Source organism: Lepidochelys kempii, chromosome 3, assembly GCF_965140265.1.
Source record: "Lepidochelys kempii isolate rLepKem1 chromosome 3, rLepKem1.hap2, whole genome shotgun sequence".
NCBI lineage: Eukaryota > Metazoa > Chordata > Testudines > Cheloniidae > Lepidochelys > Lepidochelys kempii.
Window position 1 is genome coordinate 161,538,317 of NC_133258.1, and position 22,491 is coordinate 161,560,807.

The window sequence follows — 22,491 nt, forward strand, 5'->3', positions numbered from 1 at the left end:
AGGGACACGCCGCCTTGAAAGGCGTTTCTCTCTCCCTCTCTCTCTGCGGAAGGGGGGCGGGCTGGAATGTTGGGCGCCCCCGGGGCGGCAGGGACTAATGAGCCCATGAAATCACCCATGCGCGTCCTCTGGGTGGCTCAGCTGCATGGCGCTGCGGCCGCCAAGGGTTGCAAAGGGTGAACGCTAGGACCCAGGAAGTTTTGGAGGAGTAGGAGGGTTACTGGGTGAAAAGGAAGGAGCAGGCAGGGTACTGTACGGAGGAAGTAGCCTGCTTTCGTTGCTGCCAGTTGAACCACAGGTATTTTATTCTTTATCCAGGGTCTGTGTCTCATATATACCAGTTACATATGTGTCAGCGTGTGAAACTTATCAATGGGGGAGGAAAACTTCCAGGACGAGGAGGGATTTCTGATGGGAGAAAAAAGGAACAATTGTGCATGAAAGACAGTTAAATGTTTTCATTAACCGCGTTGTTTGTTGTGTATCCACGTGCCTTGTGATTTTAAGGGGTTCTCTCTATTCTAATTCTGTTTGCTAAGACAATCATACAAGTGAGAATAGTCAGTGCACATATGTATGAGATTTTTAAGCCCGGATTCCACCTGGAAAAGCACAAGACAGAAATAATTCGGTTGACTATTTCAGTTGCTTTATTAGTATCTGCGTTAGTATGTGGGGGTAAAGGAATTATTTTAAGGGGGGAGTTCTTTGCTGTTTAAAAATAAAGGTAAAGCTATGTTAGATCAATTAAAAGTGATTAAAAAACCTAAAATAAATCCTTTTTAAAAGTTCAGCATAAGATATTTTTCCTCAATCATCTTTTCGCACTGGTTTGTTGTTCTAGAACCGCTCATGAGTGGAAGGCTGTTGCTGATTTTTTTTCAAAAACATTCATTTTAAAGGGATGGGGGGAAATTGAAGGAATTTATTTTCATAGTGGAGGAGCAAACTATCTATACATTACAGAGATTTTTGGAAGCATAAAAGGAAAAAAAAGCTATGTTACGGGCTACTACCTTCAGCAGTGTCTCTTTAAACAAGTGTAGGTTATTGCTCAATTGAAGCAAAACTGAAATGGATATTGCTGAGAACAAGGAAGAGGGTAAGAAAGTGAACCAGCCACACCAAACGAAGTAGGGTTTTTGTTCTCCCTTATAACACAACCGATTACTTCAGTGGATACAACAAGAACGAGATACATCTGAGCATATGGTGGGTTTGCCACCCAAAAGCCGTATCTACAGATTTTTCAAAATGTACAATTTTACAAAATTAGGCCCTGATACTGCAGACATACCATTATTAGCCCAATGAGACTACCCACAGGAGTAAAGTTAAGCACGTGCATAGGAGTGTCCAGGCTTTGGGCTTTATGCACATGTGTGCCGCTACCAGTGCAGCTGAAGTGATGTTAACACAGTGAGAGTCTTTGGCCTGGTCTGTGCAGGCAAAGAGACACATATAACTAAAAGTGTATTTTTTACATCAATTCCATTAAATCAGTGCAAAACTTAAAGTGAGTTGAACGTCCCTGTTAAACCAACATATGCCAGGTTTATCTTGTTTCAGTAAATTTACAGGTGCAAGCTAAACTGATATAAATGGTTTTGTGTGTTGTTTGGGCAGTGTTGGTCCCAGGATATGTGAGACAAAGTGGATGAGGTAATATCTTTTACGGGACCAACTTTCTTGTCCTTTCCACCAACAACTTTTAGGCTTCGCAGAGCTCTTCCTCGGATCTAGAAAAGGTAACCAAGGTGTCACAACTAAATACAAGGTGGGACAGATTGTTAAGCACAAGAAGTTAACAAGTATATCTGGGCATAAGCTTTCATGAGCTACAGTTCACTTCGTTGGCTGCATTCAGTGGAAAATGCAGTGGGGAGATTTTATATACACAGAGAACATGAAACAATGGGTGTTACCATACACACTGTAACAAGAGTGATCAGATAAGGTGAGCTATTACCAGCAGGAGAGGAAAAAAAACTTTTTGTAGCGATAATCAAGGTGGGCCATTTCTAGCAGTTGACAAGAATGTGTGAGGAACAGTAGGAGGGAAAAATAAACATGAGGAAATAGTTTTACTTTGTGTAATGATACATCCACTCCCAGTCTTTATTCAAGCCTAATTTAATGGTGTCCAGTTTACAAATTAATTCCAATTCAGCAGTCTCTCATTGGAGTCTATTTTTGAAGTTTTTCTTTTGAAGAATTGCCACTTTTAGGTCTGTAATTGAGTAACCAGAGAGACTGAAGTGTTCTCCGACTGGTTTCTGAATGTTATAATTCTTGACATCTGATTTGTGTCCATTTATTCTTTTACATAGAGACTGTCCGGTTTGGCCAATGTACATGGCACGTTCTTGTCAACTGCTGGAAATGGCCCACCTTGATTATCACTACAAAAGGTTTTTTTTCTCTCCTGCTGGTAATAGCTCACCTTTCCTGATCACTCTTGTTACAGTGTGTATGGTAACTCCCATTGTTTCATGTTCTCTGTGTATATAAAATCTCCCCACTGCATTTTCCACTGAATGCAGCCAACGAAGTAGGCTGTAGCTCACGAAAGCTTATGCTCAAATAAGTTCATTAGTCTCTAAGGTGCCACAAGTCCTCCTTTTCTTTTTGCGGATACAGACTAATATGGCTGCTACTCTGAAAGAAGTTAACAGGTGTTGGGGGAGACCAATTAAAATGAAGTGGGCAATTAACTCCTTAGCTGTTGTAGAACAAAGTTGGGTTAGTAAGCTACAAAGGGCTAGTCTACTCTAGAAGTACTGCCTACAGTGCAGCCCGTCTGGTAAAGACACTTTATGCCGACAGAAGAGAAGTCTCCCATCAGCATGATAAAACAACCTCCATGAGAGGTGGAGCTACATTGGCAGGACATAGTGTGATATAGTGCTGTCCACACCGGTGCTTAGGTTGGCGTAACTTACATCACTTGGGTGTGAATAAGCCACCCCCCAGAGCGACGTAAGTGATATCAACATAAGTGGTAGTGTGTACGAGCCCAGAGTATTGTAATGAGCCATAAAAGCAGTGTCTCTGTTAAGACCATGGTTTTTAGTGTCCAGCAGAGTTACGAATTTCTATTCCTAGGCTCATCTTTTGAAGGTGTTGTGAAGATCTTGTTTGAAGATGAGGGCTGAGAGTTTAGATATGGAGCGATCGTTCTGTGGAAAGAGTTTGCCTACGGGTGATGGTGTTTTTTGTCTTTTATCATTTTTCTGTGTGAGTTCATTTGAGAGCCCAGCGACTGTCTGGTTTCGTCCATATAGTTGCTGCTGCACCACTACCAGCACACGTGGTCCTCCCACAACACACCTTTCAAGATCCAGGGGGCCTACTAATACCTGTCCCAACATGAGGTGTACCTCAGCCAACTCCTCAAATGCCCCCACAACAACTATGTGGGTGAATAAATAATCCATAGCCACAATTCATGATGCACCTAAGTCCTTTGATTCTCATGAACCTAACTATGCAAGACTGGTGCCGTGGAGCAAAATTAATCCTGACCCCAGTTGCTGATCATTTTCTGTGTAAATTCATTTTAGCTAATCAACTGTAGCTGCTATTCTTAGTAATGCAGATACCTAATCGGTGGTGTAAATGTTACTGAGTGACAAATGACCTTATTAAAAAACAATACAAACTCATTAAGACACATTTCTTCCTCAAAGCTTTTCAGCAAGAATCCACTAGAGAGAGATTTAAAGAGAATGCACCTTCATTTTCACTATGTGGTGTATTTTGTCTTTCAGATGTACTGTCTGTGTAACTTTAGGGCCCACTCCTGCAAGCTGCTACATGTGGGGAGACCCCTATGCCCACATAGAGCCCACTTAATTCAGTGGAACTCCAAGATCACGGCCTCAGACTCTGAGCTTCTTGCAATAGTCACTTTGTCTTCTTGTATGTTTTCCATAGTACTAGATGCAGTAAGAGAGCTCAGTAAATAATAATATTTGCGTCAATAATATCCTGAGGCAGTGAGTGCTACATGTCACATACGTTAAAAATTGACATCTTAGCCATTTTATAGATATTAATTTAAGTTACCAAAGGCTTCAAGTCCTATAGACCTAATTCTCAAAAGCAGCTGCAGCGAGAGTCAGACTTTAGCCTCAGTCATTCTGACCACACCTTCCAGCTAAATACCCTCCAAAATCAAACTTATGTGGGATTAGTAATAATAGTCTAGTATTACATCTTTAACAAAAGAGGCAACCCAGTGGCTTAGTAGTCATGCTCTGTGGTCCCATGTGAGATCTTCGTTAGACATGCCAAACTTGGTCTCTTGCTCTTGGGGCTGGCGGTGACTGGATATGCTGTGGAGGCTCTGGAAGGAAGCAGCTGATTAAGAAGTGACAATGACAGATTCTAAAGAGAGTCCCACCTAATCCTTCTCAACCTGAGGGGTGCCTGGGAAGGACGCAATTTAAAGACTGTTTGTCACTTGGAACTCAAATTGAGAGAGAACTAGAAAAAAAGGCATTTAATTTAACAGGGTAGCTTGACTTAAATCGGTGTTTCCCAAACTTAGGACGCCGCTTATTCAGGGAAAGCCCCTGGTGGGCCGGGCTGGTTTGTTTACCTGCCGTGTCCGCAGGTTCAGCCGATCGCAGCTCCCACTGGCCGCGGTTCGCCACTCCAGGCCAATGGGGGCTGCGGGAAGTGGTGCGGACCAAGGGACGTACCGGCCTCCGCTTCCTGCAGCCCCCAGGGGCCAGGCACAGCAAACCGCAGCCAGTGGGAGCCACGATCGGCTGAACCTGCGGATGCGGCAGGTAAACAAACCGGCCCGGCCTGCCAGAGGCTTTCCCTGAACAAGTGGCGTCCCAAGTTTGGGAAACACTCACTTAAATCAAAGTGATGTAGGTGCCAAACATGACTCCATATTTGTGTTTGATTTCTGTTTGCACTAAAAGCAGGCAGTGAAACTTTTGTTATTTATGAAGATATGGCATATCATCGCTAAAGCTGCAACACTTACTCTCTGTGCACAGAATGAATGGAATGCAAATAAGAGAGAATTGGTAAAAAGGCACTTAAGTTGTTAACAGGGTGAATTTATTTAAATCAATTTTAATCATAATTTAAATCAGTAAGCAGGAAACTTTGTTTTGCATTTGTACTTTAGTTTCCTAAAGAAAGGTTGATTCTCATTTGTTGGTAATCATTAAAATATGCTGATTTGCAACTAAATACAGCCTTCATGCTAAATTTGCTAACCAAGAGCATATACGCATACATGTGCTATATGCATACACTTTTATTTAAGCAATTATAAGTTGATTTTTATATTGTTTGTTAGAAAATGGTGAATGATGCATTTCTTATTTAACAGGTTATTAATATTTTTGCTAGTGATTTGTGTTAAGCTCTGTTTGGGTGGAAATTGGAATTCAATTAAAAATGCTCCAAAATAGCATTTTCAAATAGTTTATTAGGTAAATAAAATGATTTAATGTAGATGAATACATAAGGGGGGAGTTTAAAACTGATTTATTAAACAAAGGAAGGATTTATTATCTGTAGTTTGTGAAATTGAACTGATTGTTTCTGGTCACCATGTCCTTCAAGACTTCAGAACTCTCATCTTCTCACACCTACTTTTTATTCATAGATTGGAAGAGGAAAACACACTTTCTTGCTTTTCCAACTCCCATTGGTTTCTTAACTTTGAATGAACTAGTTGTTGAACTGAACTAGTTGAATAAATGGAAGTGAAGAAAATATTCTCTTTGCATTTGCAGAAAAGGCTACTGCTGGTTGAAAGCTGGTTTCGCAATTCAACAGACTCTGGTTTCAAGTGCTTAGCCAGTGGCATCTACTAGTTCTGTGGTTCGACTTTTAAAAACTTGGCAGCCAACATGTGCCGCTTAATATTTTTTATTTAATTTGAAATATTTTAATAAATTATAATAAGTTTAGGCTTTAACATAGATGGTCATGTTCAAATTTAATTTTAAATAGATTTTTTTAAATGTATGTTTAATTTAAATAAAAAAATCTGATTTTAAAAAAAAGTCAATTTTTATCCATCCTCTTTGACAAAACAAGGCAATTATTATAAATGTGCTTTCCATCAAAGGACTGCAAAGCACTTTGCTGATTAATTAAACCTCACAACACCCCTAAGACTCAGGAAAGTATTATTATTCATATGTTTCAGATAAGGAAAATGATGCATAGGCAAATTAAATGATTTAATCAGGTTTCTACAGGAAATCAATAAATGATCCAGAAATAGAGCTGAGGAATCCTAATTCCTACTCTTCCTGTGCTTTAACTACAAGAGCATGCCTGATAGTGTTCAAGTCAGAAGTGAAGGGCTATAATCTGATGTAATTTTGGCATTAATCTGGGTAATTTACATGACTTTAGGTTTCAAAACGAGAATTGCACATTTAGTATTGTCAGTAAAGTTATCAGACTATACTGGGTTGTTTTGTTTCAGGCTTTTTTTTTCCCCATTTCTACATGGTATTTTATTGAAATCCATAAAACTCTATATACTAGACACTTAGCATTACTAGCCACTTCTGCTCAGGATACATCAAGATTTAGCCAGCGTCAGAAAGTTAGAAGTATCCTTTTAGTGAAGTGAGGGGGTAGGAATGTGTGTGTAGTGTGAGAGATGGAGAGGAAAGAAAGAGAATAAGGGAGGGGAATGTGGAGAACATAGACGGGGAATAAAGAGCAGGGAAATAGGGGCAGTGAGAAGTTGAGGGCAAAGAGGGTGACTGGAGATCAGAGAAGTGGGAGGGAGAATGGGGAACAGGGTAACGGTGGAGAGGCTAGGAGAGAGAATGTGAAGGGAAATGTGAGGTTGCAGGAACAAGGAGGGAAGATAGAGAAACTGCTAGTTCCTGCAACCAAGGAGCTAGGAGAGGGTAAATTCACCTACAAGAGTCATCTAGAGAAGGATTACCGCCTCTGCTTCATGATGCAATGCCTCTCATTATGCAACCCTTTTTTGCATCCATGTCACACTGTAAACTACAAAAATTACTGCCTTCCACTCTGTTAACATAGGACTACAGTCAGACCTTGGTTATCTGAACTTTTCATTACTTGAGTGACCTTCTATCCCCAAACTTGTAATAATTTAATTGAAAAGTCTCCTACTTACCCAGATTAGTTCAGTATCCCCTTTCCAATCAGCTACCACAAAAGGTTTTACCTTTATATAAATAACACTCCAAACTCTCCTTCTAGCATAACCTAACCTTTCCTTGAATGTTAATACATGAAATCATGATGTGTAGTTCTCATTCACAAGATTGCTTTTTGATTCTCTTCAGCACTTGATATGGCTTCTTCTCCAACTGTGCTGATGCGCCTAATGGCCTCTGCGTATTCTGTTGCGCACAGAGCTGGAACAATCGTCAGAAATGTGGTAGCTGGCGGAGACCTGGGCATAGTGGAGAAGGTACTTATTTTCCTTCATACTGATCTCATGTCTGTTAAGAACAATGAGTTAAAAACAGCGCAAGGAGTTCTTTCTGAAGATCAGACAGCTTCCACACAACTGGGGGGAGGGAGTGCTGCGACAGACTGACAATATCCTGGCATACTTTATTGAATTAGGTTTAATACCTTTGGTGACCATTATATTCAAAATGCAGTTGTGTGTTACTGTGGAATTGTATGTAACTCCTCTAGGAGGAGGGGGTTGTTAATGTCCATCCTTTGTTATCCATCCTTTGAAGCCACCTCCTGGAGAGGTTGGCATATATGAATTCAAACTGGATTCTCCAGGGACCAACAGACAAAGAAAAGGATATTTGGATAAATAGCCTGGTTTTATCTGGCTCAGGTTGTTCTTCCTCATCCAGCAAATGGACAGGACCCCTGGGTCATGGGGGCCCCAATCCTGAGGGTAGGGTTGGAAGTACAGGGCCTACTGGAGCCCCATAGGGTTCCCAACTTTGCAGAAAACTGAACACTCTAGCCCTGCCCCTGTCCCAAGCCCTGGTCCCCACTCACTACATTCCCCCTCCCTTGGTGCGTCGCTCTCCCCCACCCTCACTGACTTTCACTGGGCTAGGGTGGGGGTTGGGGTGTGGGCTCTAACTGGGGATGTGGATTCTAGGGTGGAGCCAGAAATGAGGGACTTGGAGTGTGGGAGGGGACTTCGGGTTGATGCAGGTGGTTGGGGTACAGGAGGGGGTGCTGGCTCTGGGGTGGGGATGGGGGTGAGGAGTTTGGGGTTCAGGAGGGTGCTACCGATTAGGGGGGGCTGAGGGTTGGGGTTTGGGGTTGGGGCATGGGTTTACCTCAGACAGCAGCCTAGCATGGGGGCTAAGGCAGGCTGCCTGCCTGTCCTGGCACCCATGCTGTGCGTGACCTGGAAACAGCCAGCAGGTCCGGGTCCTAGGCTCCACGCTCCACTCTTGCCTGCAGGTAATGCCCCCACCGGCTCCCATTGGCCGGAACCCCATCTTGGCCCTATCTCTAATCTTGTTGTAGCATTTTATATAAGGTGCAATAACCAACTCTCTCCCCACAGAATCCTGGTCTCCTGGAGTGTTACCCAACTGACAGCAGTTGCCAGGCTGCTGTATCTTATTTCAGTGATTTCTCTAAATGTTCTTACAGCTTTTTCCTTTTCTGTTTCTCTTTTCCCCTAGCACGCAATAGAGCATCCTCAATAAAAAAAAAAGGTGTAAATATTTTATAACAGAGTGATTTTGATTTAATGGTTAGTCTTTGAATGCTTTGTTTATGCTTTTTTGGGTTTGTTTTTTTTTCATTTGAAAGAGAAAATATATCCTATTCAAGTCTAATTGCAAGTTCTTTCAATGTTCTAGTAATGTGCTTAGTTATCGTAACCACAATAAGTCATAGATCCAGAGCTTGGTAATGCTATCACGCAATCATCTTACTCCTGGTATCATGTAATAAATATGTGTGTTCTAATTCAATTACTATGAGTCTTAGCATAAAGTGCATTTGAAGCCTAAGAAATAGAATATGCACCAGAAGTAGGCCCTAGTTAACAGACTTTTTTTCTTTTTGATCTTTTAATGTCATTGCCTCCCTTCTTGTTACTCTTCTATCTTACCTTTTTCTTTTTTAAATGTAAAAGTCCCCAAAGCTTTCTACCTCATGCCCCCCTTTATCCTTGTCTGTGTCCCCTCCCCCACAACTCTGGGAGAGGGGGGGACACAGACAGGGGCAAGGGAGCCGAGGCTGGGGCCACAGCTGGGGACAGGAGTGGTGCCGGGTGTCTCTCCCCTCCCTGCCCTCCATGGGGGCTGGCCCGGGCCCCAGCTGCACACCCCTGAATGTTCTTCCGCTTCCAACAGTTTGGGAACCTCTGGTCTAACTTGATCCCAGCCTCTTCTCTCACTCCTTTGGTATATATGACTTTACAAAGAATACTGTTTGACTCATTTTGTTGATAATGAAATATTTACTAGACACCTGCTAATCAGAGAAATAAATCTACTAGCTAGAGGTCAGTAAAAAAGAAGAGGGCCTATGAATGACAACCAGGGATAATGCAGTGGAGAGAAGTCCATTGCATTATCCCTGGTTGTCATTGGTAGGCCATCTTCTTTTTTTACTGACCTCTCCCATCCCTACCTCTTCCCTGCTGGATTTCCTGTCAGGATGCTGTTGCTAGATCATGCTAAGACGTTCCAACTTTCATATTTGTTCTGGTCACTAGGTGTCACATAAACTTGAAGCTCCACCTGTTTCCACTTCAGGGTGTTGAAAGATGGCTTTTGTCTCCCCATCTTCTTTATCCCAGGATCCTCTGCCTGCTGTGATGGGCTGGCAATCTTTGCTACTCTTCTCTTCTCCCAACCTCTGATTGGGACAGTCTTGGATAATTATTATTTATATTACAATAATGCCTAGAGGCTCCAGCCAAGACTAGGCTCCATTGTGCTAGGCACTGTACGTGCCTAATAAGGGATATCCCTACCCTGAAGAGTATATAATCTAATAGACAAGAAGAAAGGATGTGAGGTAGGGTTATTAGCGCCATTTTCCAGATGGGGGAACTGAGGCACAGAGAGATTAGTGACCTGTCCAAGGATCCACAATAAATTCAAATCGCTTGTGTCCCAGTCCAGGGCCTCAGTCACAAAACCAACTTTCCTCTCTTCGCTGGCAGGGAGATGGACTGGATGGCCTAAAAGGTCTCTTCTGTCTCTAACTCTTGTGATTCTATGAACCAAATCCTGAAATCCTTATTCTCATTGAAGTCTGTCAATGGGAGTTTTGCATGTGCAAGGATTACAGGCTTTAGACCTATATTGGAACAGCAATACTCAACAAAAAAACTGATAAACCAATAAAGGTCTCCTCCCCTCCCCCCAATAATCATAGAAGGCCAAGTGCTACAAAATAATTAAGAACAATGTCAAGGGAATTATTTTAGTAAATGTGATTATCATTATAACTTTCCTCATCTTGTTTATTATTAGTTCAAAAACTATACAAAAAGACAGTGCTGCTAACTTGCACTTTAGTAGCCTGGCCTTTGCTAGACCACTATGTGAGTGATCCTTAGACTTCAGTGGTTTGTGGGATGTGGAAAATGTCTGCAGACTGTTTAAAAAAAAAAGTTACATCCATTTTATCTATAAATTCCTTATAAATTAAAAAGAAAGCTTTTCCACAAAATATCATGGCCCCTATCCTGCGAAGTCTGTATCTATACATGAATAAGATTAATTATTTTTGGCTTTATGCAGTGAATCAAAATTTCATTGTATTATAATAATAAATAAATTTCATGTTATTATGCTTTAAGAAATTTGACGTACAGGAAAATGTAATGAAAATACATTTGAGAGTAGCATTCTCACCTTTTTGTGGTTGTAAAAAGTTATTTCTGAGTGAGCCATTTATCCAAGCAGTTGTAAGTAGCTGCATTTTCCTAAGCAGTCAGTTTTTATAGTGGAAACCTTGTGCTTCTGAATAATGCAAATTGACAACACTAACAGAAGTTATAGCAACTTCCTTCTCTTTTGGCCTTCCCAAGGAACAGCTCCCTAGACATCAACATGTGCAGAATGCCACTTGTCTCCTCATATGTATAAACATCTTCAAACAACTAATGCCTCCCTAATTTTTCCAAGATCCAGTCCAAAAAAATCGCCCTCTTGGACCTGACCATCCCATAAACTGCATACGTTCACTCCCATTGCCTTCTGTGTGAGTTGCATGCACACAACCTGGAGAATGAAAGATCCCTCGTCTTTACTACCAAGCCCTTCTCCCTTTTTTTTTTTTTTTTTACATCCCTTTGCTTGTTTAGCACCTTCCATACATCAGCTCACAGCTGGCATAACAGCCCTCTTCTCTGCAGCTCCTGCCTCTTCAACTTGCTGTCTTTTCAGTAGCATGCCAAAACATTTTTCCCCTTATTTATGTCTTTTAATTTCTCTCTCCTTCTCTTCTTATGTTTATTTAACTTGATAAATGTACTACTTGGCTCTGTGAAGTGTGGTATACTTGTATGAATGTTATCATACAAAATAAGGATGTTTTGTGCTGAATCCACAGAGAAGGTACAACACATGCAGCATTGGAACAAGCTTCCTCACACTGCCCTACCAATGTATTTCACTCCTGAGATGGATGATAAGAGAGAAAACTCAGTCTCAATGACCTATTCAGTCCTTGGCTTCTCTCAAGTTGGTTAACTGGGATGGTGATTTCTGTGACATGGATCCTTCTGCACTAGGAACTGTATATCCATGATCAGTGTGATACAGGCCACTGTGTTGTTTTAAAGTAGAATAATTCCTTCCCGTCCTTTGCAGTGTGGACCCAATGACTTGCAGACCAAAGCCGACCGACTGGTACAGATGACTATTTGCTCTTCACTGGCACGGAAATTCCCCCGAGTGACAATCATTGGAGAAGAGGTGAGAACTCTGTTCATCTAACATCCTGAAAATGTAATTTGCTACTTATGATTTACATTTGTCATTTTCAGGCTTAAGAGAGCCACGTGTTCTCTTTAATTTTTATCTTCCTTCCCAATTCCCCTTCCCTCAGCGTTAGCCTCATCAGATGAATAGCCAGCAAATCCAGTGATTGGAAGGCAAATCCCACTCTCACGCCTGCAACCAGGCCAAGTTAACCTGGGATAAAGGAAAAGGCTGGCATGTGACTAAAACCTAGGGAGTGGCTGTATCACTTTGCTCCGCTGTATTTGCAGTGCTAGGAATGGAACCATATTTGGGAGCTGCAAAGGCTCACACAAAGTGCTCTCTGGCTGTTGCCTGTTTCCGTTAGTGTCTTTGTGTCCTTTTGTCAGGACCTGCCCTCTCATGATGTAGATGAGGAGTTGATTGAGGAAGGTCAATGTGAGGAAATACTGAAGAAAGCTTTTCCACCACAATACAGTTCCATTAAAGAGGAAGAGGTAATAAAAATTTTACACTTACTTTCTTACATTCCCATATAGCTTATTAGTCTTACCTAAGATCCAAGAAATAAAACAGATAATTTTGATGTTGTCAGCTTATCTTTTGGTTTAAGTGAAAATACTTCCTTTTTAAATTGAAGGTGACAAAGTGACAGCCCTAAAAATGGAAGCCCTCTAAATATCCACAGAATGGGTGTGGCATGGGTAGCAGAACTGCAGGTTTCTCTGTAATGTCCCATGAATGTGTATCAGATCTATACTAAAGGGACCGCCTTTAGGAGTGAGAGGGTAGTTTAGTTTCCATGCCCATTGACTCCTTGTATGCAGTGTTGTTGTAGTCATGTTGGTCCCAGAATATTAGAGACACAAGGTGTGCAAGGTAATATCTTCAGTTGGTGAGAGAGACAAGTTTACAGCACTCTCATTCAATCCTTGACATCTCTACTGAGACTGCAAGCAGCATTGCTAATTAGTGCAAGCGGTGGTGGGTTGATGTTAGGTTTTAAATGTGGACATCTTTGTGTGCAAAATGGATTGAGCTCACCAAATCCACATTACATAGCCAGCTAAATAGCTGGTGAAAAGTCTGATATCTCTTTACAAATCCCTGGAGCTGTCAAGCCCTATATATAATAAACATTTATGAACATGAATGTCATTCTTTTTGTACGTTAAGTGTAAGATTTCTTAACCATTGTGAGGTTTATCCTCCTCTCACTGCTGCTAACTATTATACCAATAGTTTAATTTCCGTGGTTTGTGTTTCCTCTTGTGTTGTGTGCATTTTTTTTTTTTTTTAGCTTGTTGTGTGGGTTGATCCTCTGGATGGGACCAAAGAATACACGGAAGGTTGGCTTCTCTTTTGCATATTTGTACTGATTTGAAAAATTATTTCAGTTTAATAAAAGTAACATGAAAATTGCTAGAACATTCTAGAAGCTTATCAAACTGTAGTGTGCAGAGTCCATCAGAATAGATAGAAAATGTTGGGAGGGAAAGGATTTTGTGAGCATTTTTTTTATGTTAGACTGGTCATAGCACTAGAAATATACTGTAAGGAACCATCTTCACTGGCAGGGGAAGGACTAGGTGACATAATAGTTCTTTTCTATCTTTAATTTATATAACGCGGTGATCTCCCACTTACAAAGTGGCCTGCAGAACAAGAGGCCTGGAGAACCACTGAACTAGAAAAGTGTGGGTAGTGAAGTCATTTAGAAGGGTCAGACTCAAAGTCAGAATTTTTTTGGTTAGATGGGCATGTAATGCATACATTTGGATCCTGCTTACAAGTCAGGAATAAGCAGGATTTCTTAAATGCTTCGTATCTGAAAAAGAAAATGTCACTTAGGTTTGTTGGGCAAAGAAGGATTTGTCACTAAGTGGTTTTCCTGGCACTGTTTTAGAGTTCTCTTGTCCATATAAACAATTTGAGCTCTGCTTTCCTGACTCCTGACATTTCTAGAAGCCCACACTGGAATTACACTGTTACTTCTACAGTGTATATTTTCTACTAAATGCTCTGTTGGTACTTGCCTGCAGACACCCAGTTATAGTTCCACATAAAGTTTTCAGCTAAGATCACTAGAGTCTCCAAAAGTGTCTTCCTTGACAAAACATTTGTATAAGATTTTTTTTTTTTACAGTTGTTATGACTCCTGTAATCCCATTTCATAACTTGTATGAGATTTTATTCACATTAGGCACCAGCTCAAACCTAGCAACATCCTGAGTGCCTTCCACTACCTTTGATTTCTATGGGAGTTGAGGGTATTCAACACTTCACAGGATTGGGGCCTTTTCTTTTCTTTTACATACGTTTGCTTTGGATATGCCTTAAATGGCTTTTATTAATAGTAATCTTTTACTATCTGATACATTGTCTCTCTGGCTTTTCTTTGCAAGGGGAAAGATCAATGAATTAGAGATAGGAAAGACCTAAACTTGTATGATCCTACAATATTTGTGTCCGCATCATTGAAAACACACAGATGTTACTACTGTATTTACGTCATTCTTTTAAAACAACATAATTACTTTTATCATAGAAGTAAATTTTATTTTTTGTAGAACACTGGGGTCCAATCCGGCAGGCACTTATTAGGCTTCTCTGAAAAAATCTGCAGTGCCACTACTGTATCCTCCTGTGGCATCTTGTGCTAAGCAAGACTGTGAACTCTTTGTGGCAGGGAATTTTTTTGTTTTTTTTTTAATTGTGGGCCTGTATAACATCTGGCACAATTGGCACTACTGTTTACTACCAAGCGCTTGCCGATTCAGGCCTGTGGTTTATATGAATGTTATTTACATAGTACTATGTAGTGATAGAATTTTTTTTCTCACCAGAGTCTTCCTAATATTAAATATGCATGTTGGCTCAGATTGTCAAAAGTGACTAGTAATTTTTGGACGCCTCGAGTTTTGGGCATCCAATTTGAGACATCTTAACAGGGTCTTATTTTTCAGAATATGGATTGCTCAAGAGTATCAAATTGTCTCAAATTGAGCAACTAAAAATGAAGGCATCCACAATAACTAGTGACTTTTGCCAATCTTGGCCATTATAAATATTTTCAAGTAATTGAACAAAGATAGAGGATTGTGGGTTTGCATGAGGGCTGGGGTTTTTTTTCCTTACTCCCATTTTCAAGCATTACTGAATAATTATTACTTCTTCACAGGTCTCCTTGACCATGTAACAGTTCTTATTGGAATTGCTTATGAAGGTAAAGCAATAGCAGGAGTTATTAACCAGCCCTTCTACAACTATGAGGTAATAAATGCATTGATTTTGCTTGCGAGCACTAAATAATCTGTAACTGTCACTTCTAGGACACAATTCTAGTTCACACACTTTCTGCTCAACAGTGCTTGACCTACAATACATACCACACTTCACTAGCTAGAGCTAATGGTCTAATATAAGGAACTATTGATCTGTGTGCTTGTTGATGATAGTTTCTTGGAAATGAATTCCAAGGACATGCAAATAACTGCAACAGCTCTCCACCCTTTTTGGTAACAAGGCATTACACATATTGTAGCTAGCCTGTCATATGAGTGTAAAACCTATGATATCTTGCTCCAGGCTGGTGGTTCTTGGATGCATTGCAGAAGTGACCTGTTTAGATTCACAGGGAGATGCCAACCACTCCACTTAGTGCCACTTGATGACTGAATCCTGGGACATCATTAAGCTGGGCCTTAGAAGGCACCAGGTGTTTGTCTGGCTTTGTCTACACTATGAGCTCTGGGTGTGATTCCCCGGCATGCGTACACATAGCCACAGTAGCACAGATAGCGGCAGCAGAGGCATGGCTTAGCAGTCCCAAGTACGTACCTGCTGGTTTCAGACGGGTTTGTACCCACCACGGCTCCCCTGTGACTCCACTCCCGCTACCCTTTCTGTCGCAACAACACTGCTGTTTATACTCATGTTTGCTTAATGAGAACTAGTGCAAGTACATGTACGCACCCACGGGAATTACACCCCCAGCCTGTATTCTAGACCTAACCACAGTTAGTTGCAGCTGAGTTACAGAATGTTACCAAACCCAGTCCCATACGTCCCTCCCTCCAAAATGGGGGATGAAGAGGATTAACTATAACACCAGAATAGCAAAATTCAGGGACAATCCAAGGACACAGAATGGGAGCTGATTAGGATTGGGCAAAGCAAAGAAAAGCTCATAGTTGGTATATTACACTGAAATAATTATGAGGATACTTTTCAGTTCTGTAATATCTGATGCAAGGATTTCAAAGAGATTTACAAACTTAATCCATGATCACAAAGACCCTATAAGGTGGATAAGGAAGATTTATTATCCCCATTTTACAGTCGAGTGAACTAAAGCACAGAGACCTGCCCAAGCTAAATAACTTGCTCAAGGTCACACAATTTGTCATTCAGTTAGCTGGGAACAGAACCCAGGAGTCCTGGCTTCCTGCCCTGTGTTTCTGTTACTAGAACTCACTTCTTTTCCATTGCCACAATTTACACTTTTACCCTCTAAAATGAATCTAATAATGAAATAAAATGTCTCCAGCTATTCCTAATAATGAAATAAAATGTCTCCAGCTATTCCTTTGTGTTCATATTTTTTAAAAAATATGAAGTGGTATTTTGTGGTAACTGTAAGCCTTGTTTTTTGCATCTTCTGTGTAGGCAGGAGCAGATGCCGTGCTGGGTAGGACAATCTGGGGTGTCCTAGGTTTGGGTGCCTTTGGATTTCAGCTGAAAGAAGTGCCAGCTGGGAAACACATCATCACTACTACCCGTTCACACAGCAATAAGCTGGTAAATGATTGCATTAGTGCAATGAACCCTGATAGTGTGGTGAGAGTTGGAGGTGCAGGAAATAAGGTATGACAATCCAATATTTTTCTTTGCTAGTTGTAAGATATGACATCTTTGTAAAGAGAGCAAAGAATTTAGGGCCAAATGTCATCCTTATCTCACTAGGTGCAAAGGGACGCCTGGCAGTGGAACTGGTGCCTGAAGAGGTGGGGCAGGATTTGGTGGAGATCTAGATACAGGGAATGCTCCCCCGCTCCATATTGTGGAGTCCAGTGCTCTTGGGGCTCCTTGCCGAGCAACATGCAGGGGTTGTTTGGGGGAGAAGGAAGGGGTGGAATATCTGTAACCACTTGGAGCCTCTGGTCCTCTTACCCAACCCATATGAAAGTGTGCAATAGGGCTAGAAAGGCCTTATAGCAGTGGTGGGCAAACTTTTTGGGCCAAGGGCCGCATCTGGTTGGGGAAATTGTATGCAGGGAAGGGGGTTGGGGTGCGGGGTGTGGGAGGGGGTGGGGTGTGCAGGAACAGGCTCAGGGCAGGGTGTATGAGGGAGCTCAGGGAAGGGGGCTGAGGCGCAGGAGGGGTGCGGAGTGCAGGATGGGGCTCAGGGCAGGGGTGCAGGAGGAGTCCGGACTGTGGGAGGGAGCTCAGGGCAGGGGGTTAGGGCGCAGGAGAGGTGCGGGGTGCGACAGGGAGTTGGGGGGTGGGGATGCAGGAGGGGTTCAGGCTCCGGCCCGGCACCACTTACCTAAAGCGGCTCCGGGGTGGCAGCAGTGCGCACCAGGGACAGGGCAATCTCCTTGCCTGCCTGCCCTGGCCCTATGCCACGATGCTCCGGGAAGCAGCCGGCACGACATCCCTGCACGGCCCCTGGGAGAGGGGGAGGCACAGGGTTCCGCGCGCTGCCCTTTCCACGCCTCCAGGTACCTCCCCCAAAGCTCCCATTGGCCGTGGTTGCCCGTTCCCGGCCAATGGGAGCTGCGGGGGGTGGTGCCTGGTGGCAAGGGCAATGCATGGAGCCCTCTGGCCCCACCTCCACCCCTCCAGGGCCCCAGGGATGTGGTGCCGGCCGCTTCTGAGAGTGGTGCGGGGCCTGCAGCACCATGGGGGGCAATCCCGCGGGCCTGATCCAAAGCCCTGAGGGGCTGGATCCGGCCCACAGGCCGTAGTTTGCCCACCTCTGCCTTATCGGCATGTGAGGATTGTTTCCTCTCCATTCACCCAGGCAGATCTCCTCAGCATCCAGCCAAGATACATGAGTTGGATGCCAAGGTCTAGATTTGCTTCCTATAGATTATATTTGAGACAATGAAAAATGGATCACTTTGGATGGTAACAGCTATGTTTTTTTGTAGACTTTTAAGATTATTAAATTTTTAAAACCGGAAGAGGAGCCTTTGAGACTCCTCTTTCTGGTGAGGCCATCAGAGTGTGTGCAGTATCAAACTGACCCAATTCTACTCCCATTGAACTCCTGTTCTATCTTTTGCATGCTTGGGGGTGATACGAAATGACTGACATTTTTCATCTGTAATAGATCATTCAGCTTATAGAAGGCAAGGCTTCTGCTTATGTGTTTGCTAGTCCTGGGTGCAAGAAGTGGGATACTTGTGCTCCCGAGGCTATTTTACATGCTGTGGGAGGTAAGTTAACAATAATGTTCATAACTCTTTTTTGAAAGAAGTTGAAGTTACAGTAGATTTTTCTAATGTGTATGTGCACAAGGTAGGTCATATGATATATTTTCATAGGACCAAGGTGAGTTCCATTATGCCCATTATTGGCAGATAACTTCTTGACCTAAAAGCCTGTGTATATATTTAAGAACAAAACAAAGCACCACCCTTAAGCACTAAAGACCTGATCCAAAGCCCTTTGAAATCAGTGGAACAATTCCCATTGACTACAGTGGGCTTTGGATCAGACCCTGGATTTGCCAGTAGAAGGCAGTATAATTTACCTTGTCTGCTTTTATTCAAGACCCAATACAGTTACTAATTTTGAGGTAGTACAAAAAACATTCCTTTTAAAACATCGGTTTTACTACTACTATTTTCCAACCAACAGCTTCCTTTGCTGTTTTATTGTTTTCCTATACAACGAGGCCTTTTCCCAATTACTGCAATTTTTCATTTGTTTTCTGTATATGCTCACTGTGTGTACGGAGGGCATCTTATAATTCTTCAAAAACAACAAAACTGTTGGCCAAATCCTGTAGTCCTTGCTCGGAGCTGCAGGATTTGGCTCCATATTTGAATTAATCCAATGTGTAACCCAGTAAAATCACTACCCTACAAATAGCATAAAGCCACTGTGCCTTGGTGAAAATATAAGTTATGAAAAGGCTTGTTTGAATAAATATGAATTAACTTTAGATCAGTGGTGGTGGTCGACCTTTTCTGCTGCCCATCTTAATGTGTAAGAGGTTTCTTCTAGCCACTAAGATCAAGTATAGTATTGGTTTAATATCGTGTCAGGAGTTTGTATCTTGCCATTGCAAATATAAAAGACTTGATCTTCTACATCTATCTGTAACAACTATGATTCAAAGGAAGAGAGAACCAGTAGGTGTTCTATTTCAGGAAAAATTCAGCTGCTGTGCTTAAATTAACTGGGACCAATAACACATTCATATATTTCTTCTAGGCAAGTTGACTGATATCCATGGAAATCCTTTTCATTATAACAAGGAGGTGAAACACATGAATTCAGCAGGAGTCCTTGCCACGCTGAAAAACTTTGACTACTATGCGAGTCGTGTTCCAGAGAGCGTTAAACAAGCCCTTGTGCCTTAAAGGAGGAAGGCAACTTCCTCTGGGCTGTGAAAAAAACATTAACATAATATTTCAAGCTAACTGCCAAATGAGCTTGAAAATTTGTTTTATGAAATCTGAGCCTAGATTCATTCTGATATTGTGCTGATCAGTGATTTGTTTTAGAAATTAGTGTACAGAATGTCTAGATACACTGCTAAATCTGATTGTTTAGGGGGGAAAAACCTACAGTAGTTTTACCAGGTAACAGGTGACAGTTTTTCAATATTCACAGTAGATGGTTTTTCCTTCCCTTTGTAAGTAAGGAACCCAAGGAAAGTTCTGTTCTTGTGAATAGATTTTGTGCAATTATACTGTGTACATTTGTATCACATAATAATGTCACAGTCCAAATCTATTTCCTTAACTAATTTCAGGGCACGAAACCATAGCCTGAATTTGCTCAACATCTTTTGTTATACATAGACAGCAATACTTAGTTCACTTTATATATTGACAATAAATAATTTGTTTTGGGTCCAACTGCTTTAATAAAGTTACTGTTATTGATTCTTAAGCATGACATGCTTCCTTTTGTAAATAGCAGCTTTTGACGTTTTGTAACATTTTTTCAGCATGTGAAAACCCCTTTTATTCTTGGTGTTTGGCTTATTTCTCTCTGCTTTCAATGAGGGTTTTTGTAGCGGATTAGGTTTGTGGGGGATAGTACTGAAGCAATTTCTTTTGCTACAGGAGTTAACTCTTCACACACAGGCAGCTCAATTTTGATTATATATTTGATAGTCCGAGGATTTTGCAGCTGTTTCTGTAGCTAGCAGAACTAAGGTCTTAGCATTTCATCCTAACTCTGGAAGGTTCATATGTGTATTCATTTCTAGTCATAATTCTGTATGTACAAAGTACAGTTGCTACAGAGTCACTGACAGCCCCTGTCTCTGGCAAAGGCCCAGCACATCAACAGCAAGGCACTCTATTGGTGCCTCCACAAAACAGTGATGCACAGGAGCTCCCCCAGTCTTTGCAATGCAAGCATTACATTTCCTGCACCAGTTTTCTACATCTTGCTTTCATTTTACACACAATACAATTTTTCTCTTAGCTTGGCTAAGTTTTTGCAACCCCAATGTCCAGCAGTTTTTAAATTGACATAAATACATTAAAAAAGGAGGTTTGAAGTTATCTGTTACAACCATCTGATACTTATATCTATCACCAATTGTTTTTCCCCCCCATCTCCTATATAAAATTAATTCTTTAAACTGATTTTAAAAAATCAGGATATTTAATATTTTAATTTTTAATTACTGAAATTATTTTATTAAATCCTTATGTATTTAAGGGATGTTAAGAGGTAATTTCTTTGGGATTTGCTCTTAAAAATTACCTAGATATAAATTTCAGCTTGGTATATAAATGGAGCAGAGACATTGGCACTTAAAACACAGGAAAAGACATACTTACTGTGCTCTATAAATGGTGGTAATAATGAAACTTTGTGGCATTTCTAACCCTGTAGTCAGTATTCACTCATAACTAAGGGCTTTTCTATAGTTAATCCAGATAAACTAAAAATAAGAATTAAAAGTGAATTAGTTAAACTGCATTAAACCCCTGTGTGGACATTCTCATTTAGAATTAAAGTGGCCTTAATTCAGTTTAGTTTAATTCACTAATTTAAACTAAACTGATTTAAGGCCACTTTAATTTTGAATGAGACTGTCCATACAGATTTAACTAATGGACTTTAAATTCACACTTTTAGTTACTTTGGATTAATTTTCCTGAGTGTCCCCTTGTAGACAAACCCTAAAATACTCCATTAGATATGATACTTTGTGAGGCTATTTAATAAAACGTTCTGCCATTGACCAACACTTTTTTCTGTTACTGGGATGCCTGCTAAGTTGCAGCTAATGCTAAATAACAATCTTAAAGGTTCTTGAAGGTTTCAGATGAATGATGCTATATATAATGTACTCTTGAGACCTGAGGAATTCACCTGGTTCCATTGGTGTCACATTGGATATTATGCACATTAATCCCTTGTGCACTGTGAGAAAATGGACCCTTCTATGACATAAATGAATTGGAAGTTTATTCTGAATATTTTAATGGAGGAAACAGATGAGGTTCAGAGATGGGAGATGAAAATATGAGATGTGGAAACAGTTTTGTATGAAGCAGTTGTACAGTTTGGGGCTGTTTAGAGCCGGAAGGGCCAAACTGTGGCTTGTGAGCCACATGTGGCTCTATTACAGTTAAAGTGTGAGCTCCCCCACATATCCTCCTATTCTCCGGCTACTGGACTGGGAGCTCAGGGCTTCCTGCCCTGCGGCAGACTAGGGCCTTCTGTCCTGCAGGGAGCGAGGGTCTAAAGGCTTTAACCGGGGGGGGAGATCAGGGCAGAACCCCCACACTCTAGCAGGTGCTGCCCTGCGGGACAGGTTGCATGTCTTGTGGTGCCCAAACTTCTGAAGATTATTGTATGCAGTTCGGCGGGTCAGTAAGTTTAGCCACTCCTGGTTTACAGAGATGAATAAATGGGGACATAGTGATAATAATACCCAGCTCTTATATGGTGCTTTTCATCAGTAGATCTCAGAGCATTTTACAGAGGAGATAAATATCATTATCCTTATTTTATCGATAGGGAAAATGAGGCATAGACATGCCTACAAAATAAGGAATGGAATGCAGACATGAGAGCAAGCACTTCCATTAACATTTTCTCATAAGAATTATATTATGTACAGCTGAAAGGAAAGTCATTTACATAATGTAGGACTTATCTATGGAACTCGTTGCCACAATATATTGAGAACAAAGGTGTCATAGAATTCAAAAAAGGATTACACATTTATGACTGAAATTATCCTCAATTATGGTGGATAGGATTTTATGCTTTAGGAATGAGCCAACTTCTAATTGACAAGGGGTAAGGAAGACACTTTCTCTAGTTGTAAGTTAAACCCTTATTAGACAATTAGGGACTGTTTGTTTTTTTCATC

General features: G+C 41.3%; 1 protein-coding gene across 1 annotated transcript; it reads left to right on the plus strand.

Moving 5' to 3' along the window:
• Positions 1-32: 32 nt before the first annotated feature.
• Positions 33-20,039, plus strand: BPNT1 (3'(2'), 5'-bisphosphate nucleotidase 1). The gene is made up of 9 exons (XM_073338855.1): positions 33-298; positions 7,317-7,444; positions 11,799-11,903; positions 12,299-12,406; positions 13,210-13,258; positions 15,091-15,182; positions 16,578-16,775; positions 18,247-18,352; positions 19,356-20,039. Exons 2-9 carry the CDS (start codon positions 7,325-7,327, stop codon positions 19,502-19,504), a joined length of 927 nt encoding a protein of 308 aa, XP_073194956.1. The 5' UTR covers positions 33-298; positions 7,317-7,324; the 3' UTR covers positions 19,505-20,039.
• Positions 20,040-22,491: the final 2,452 nt, after the last annotated feature.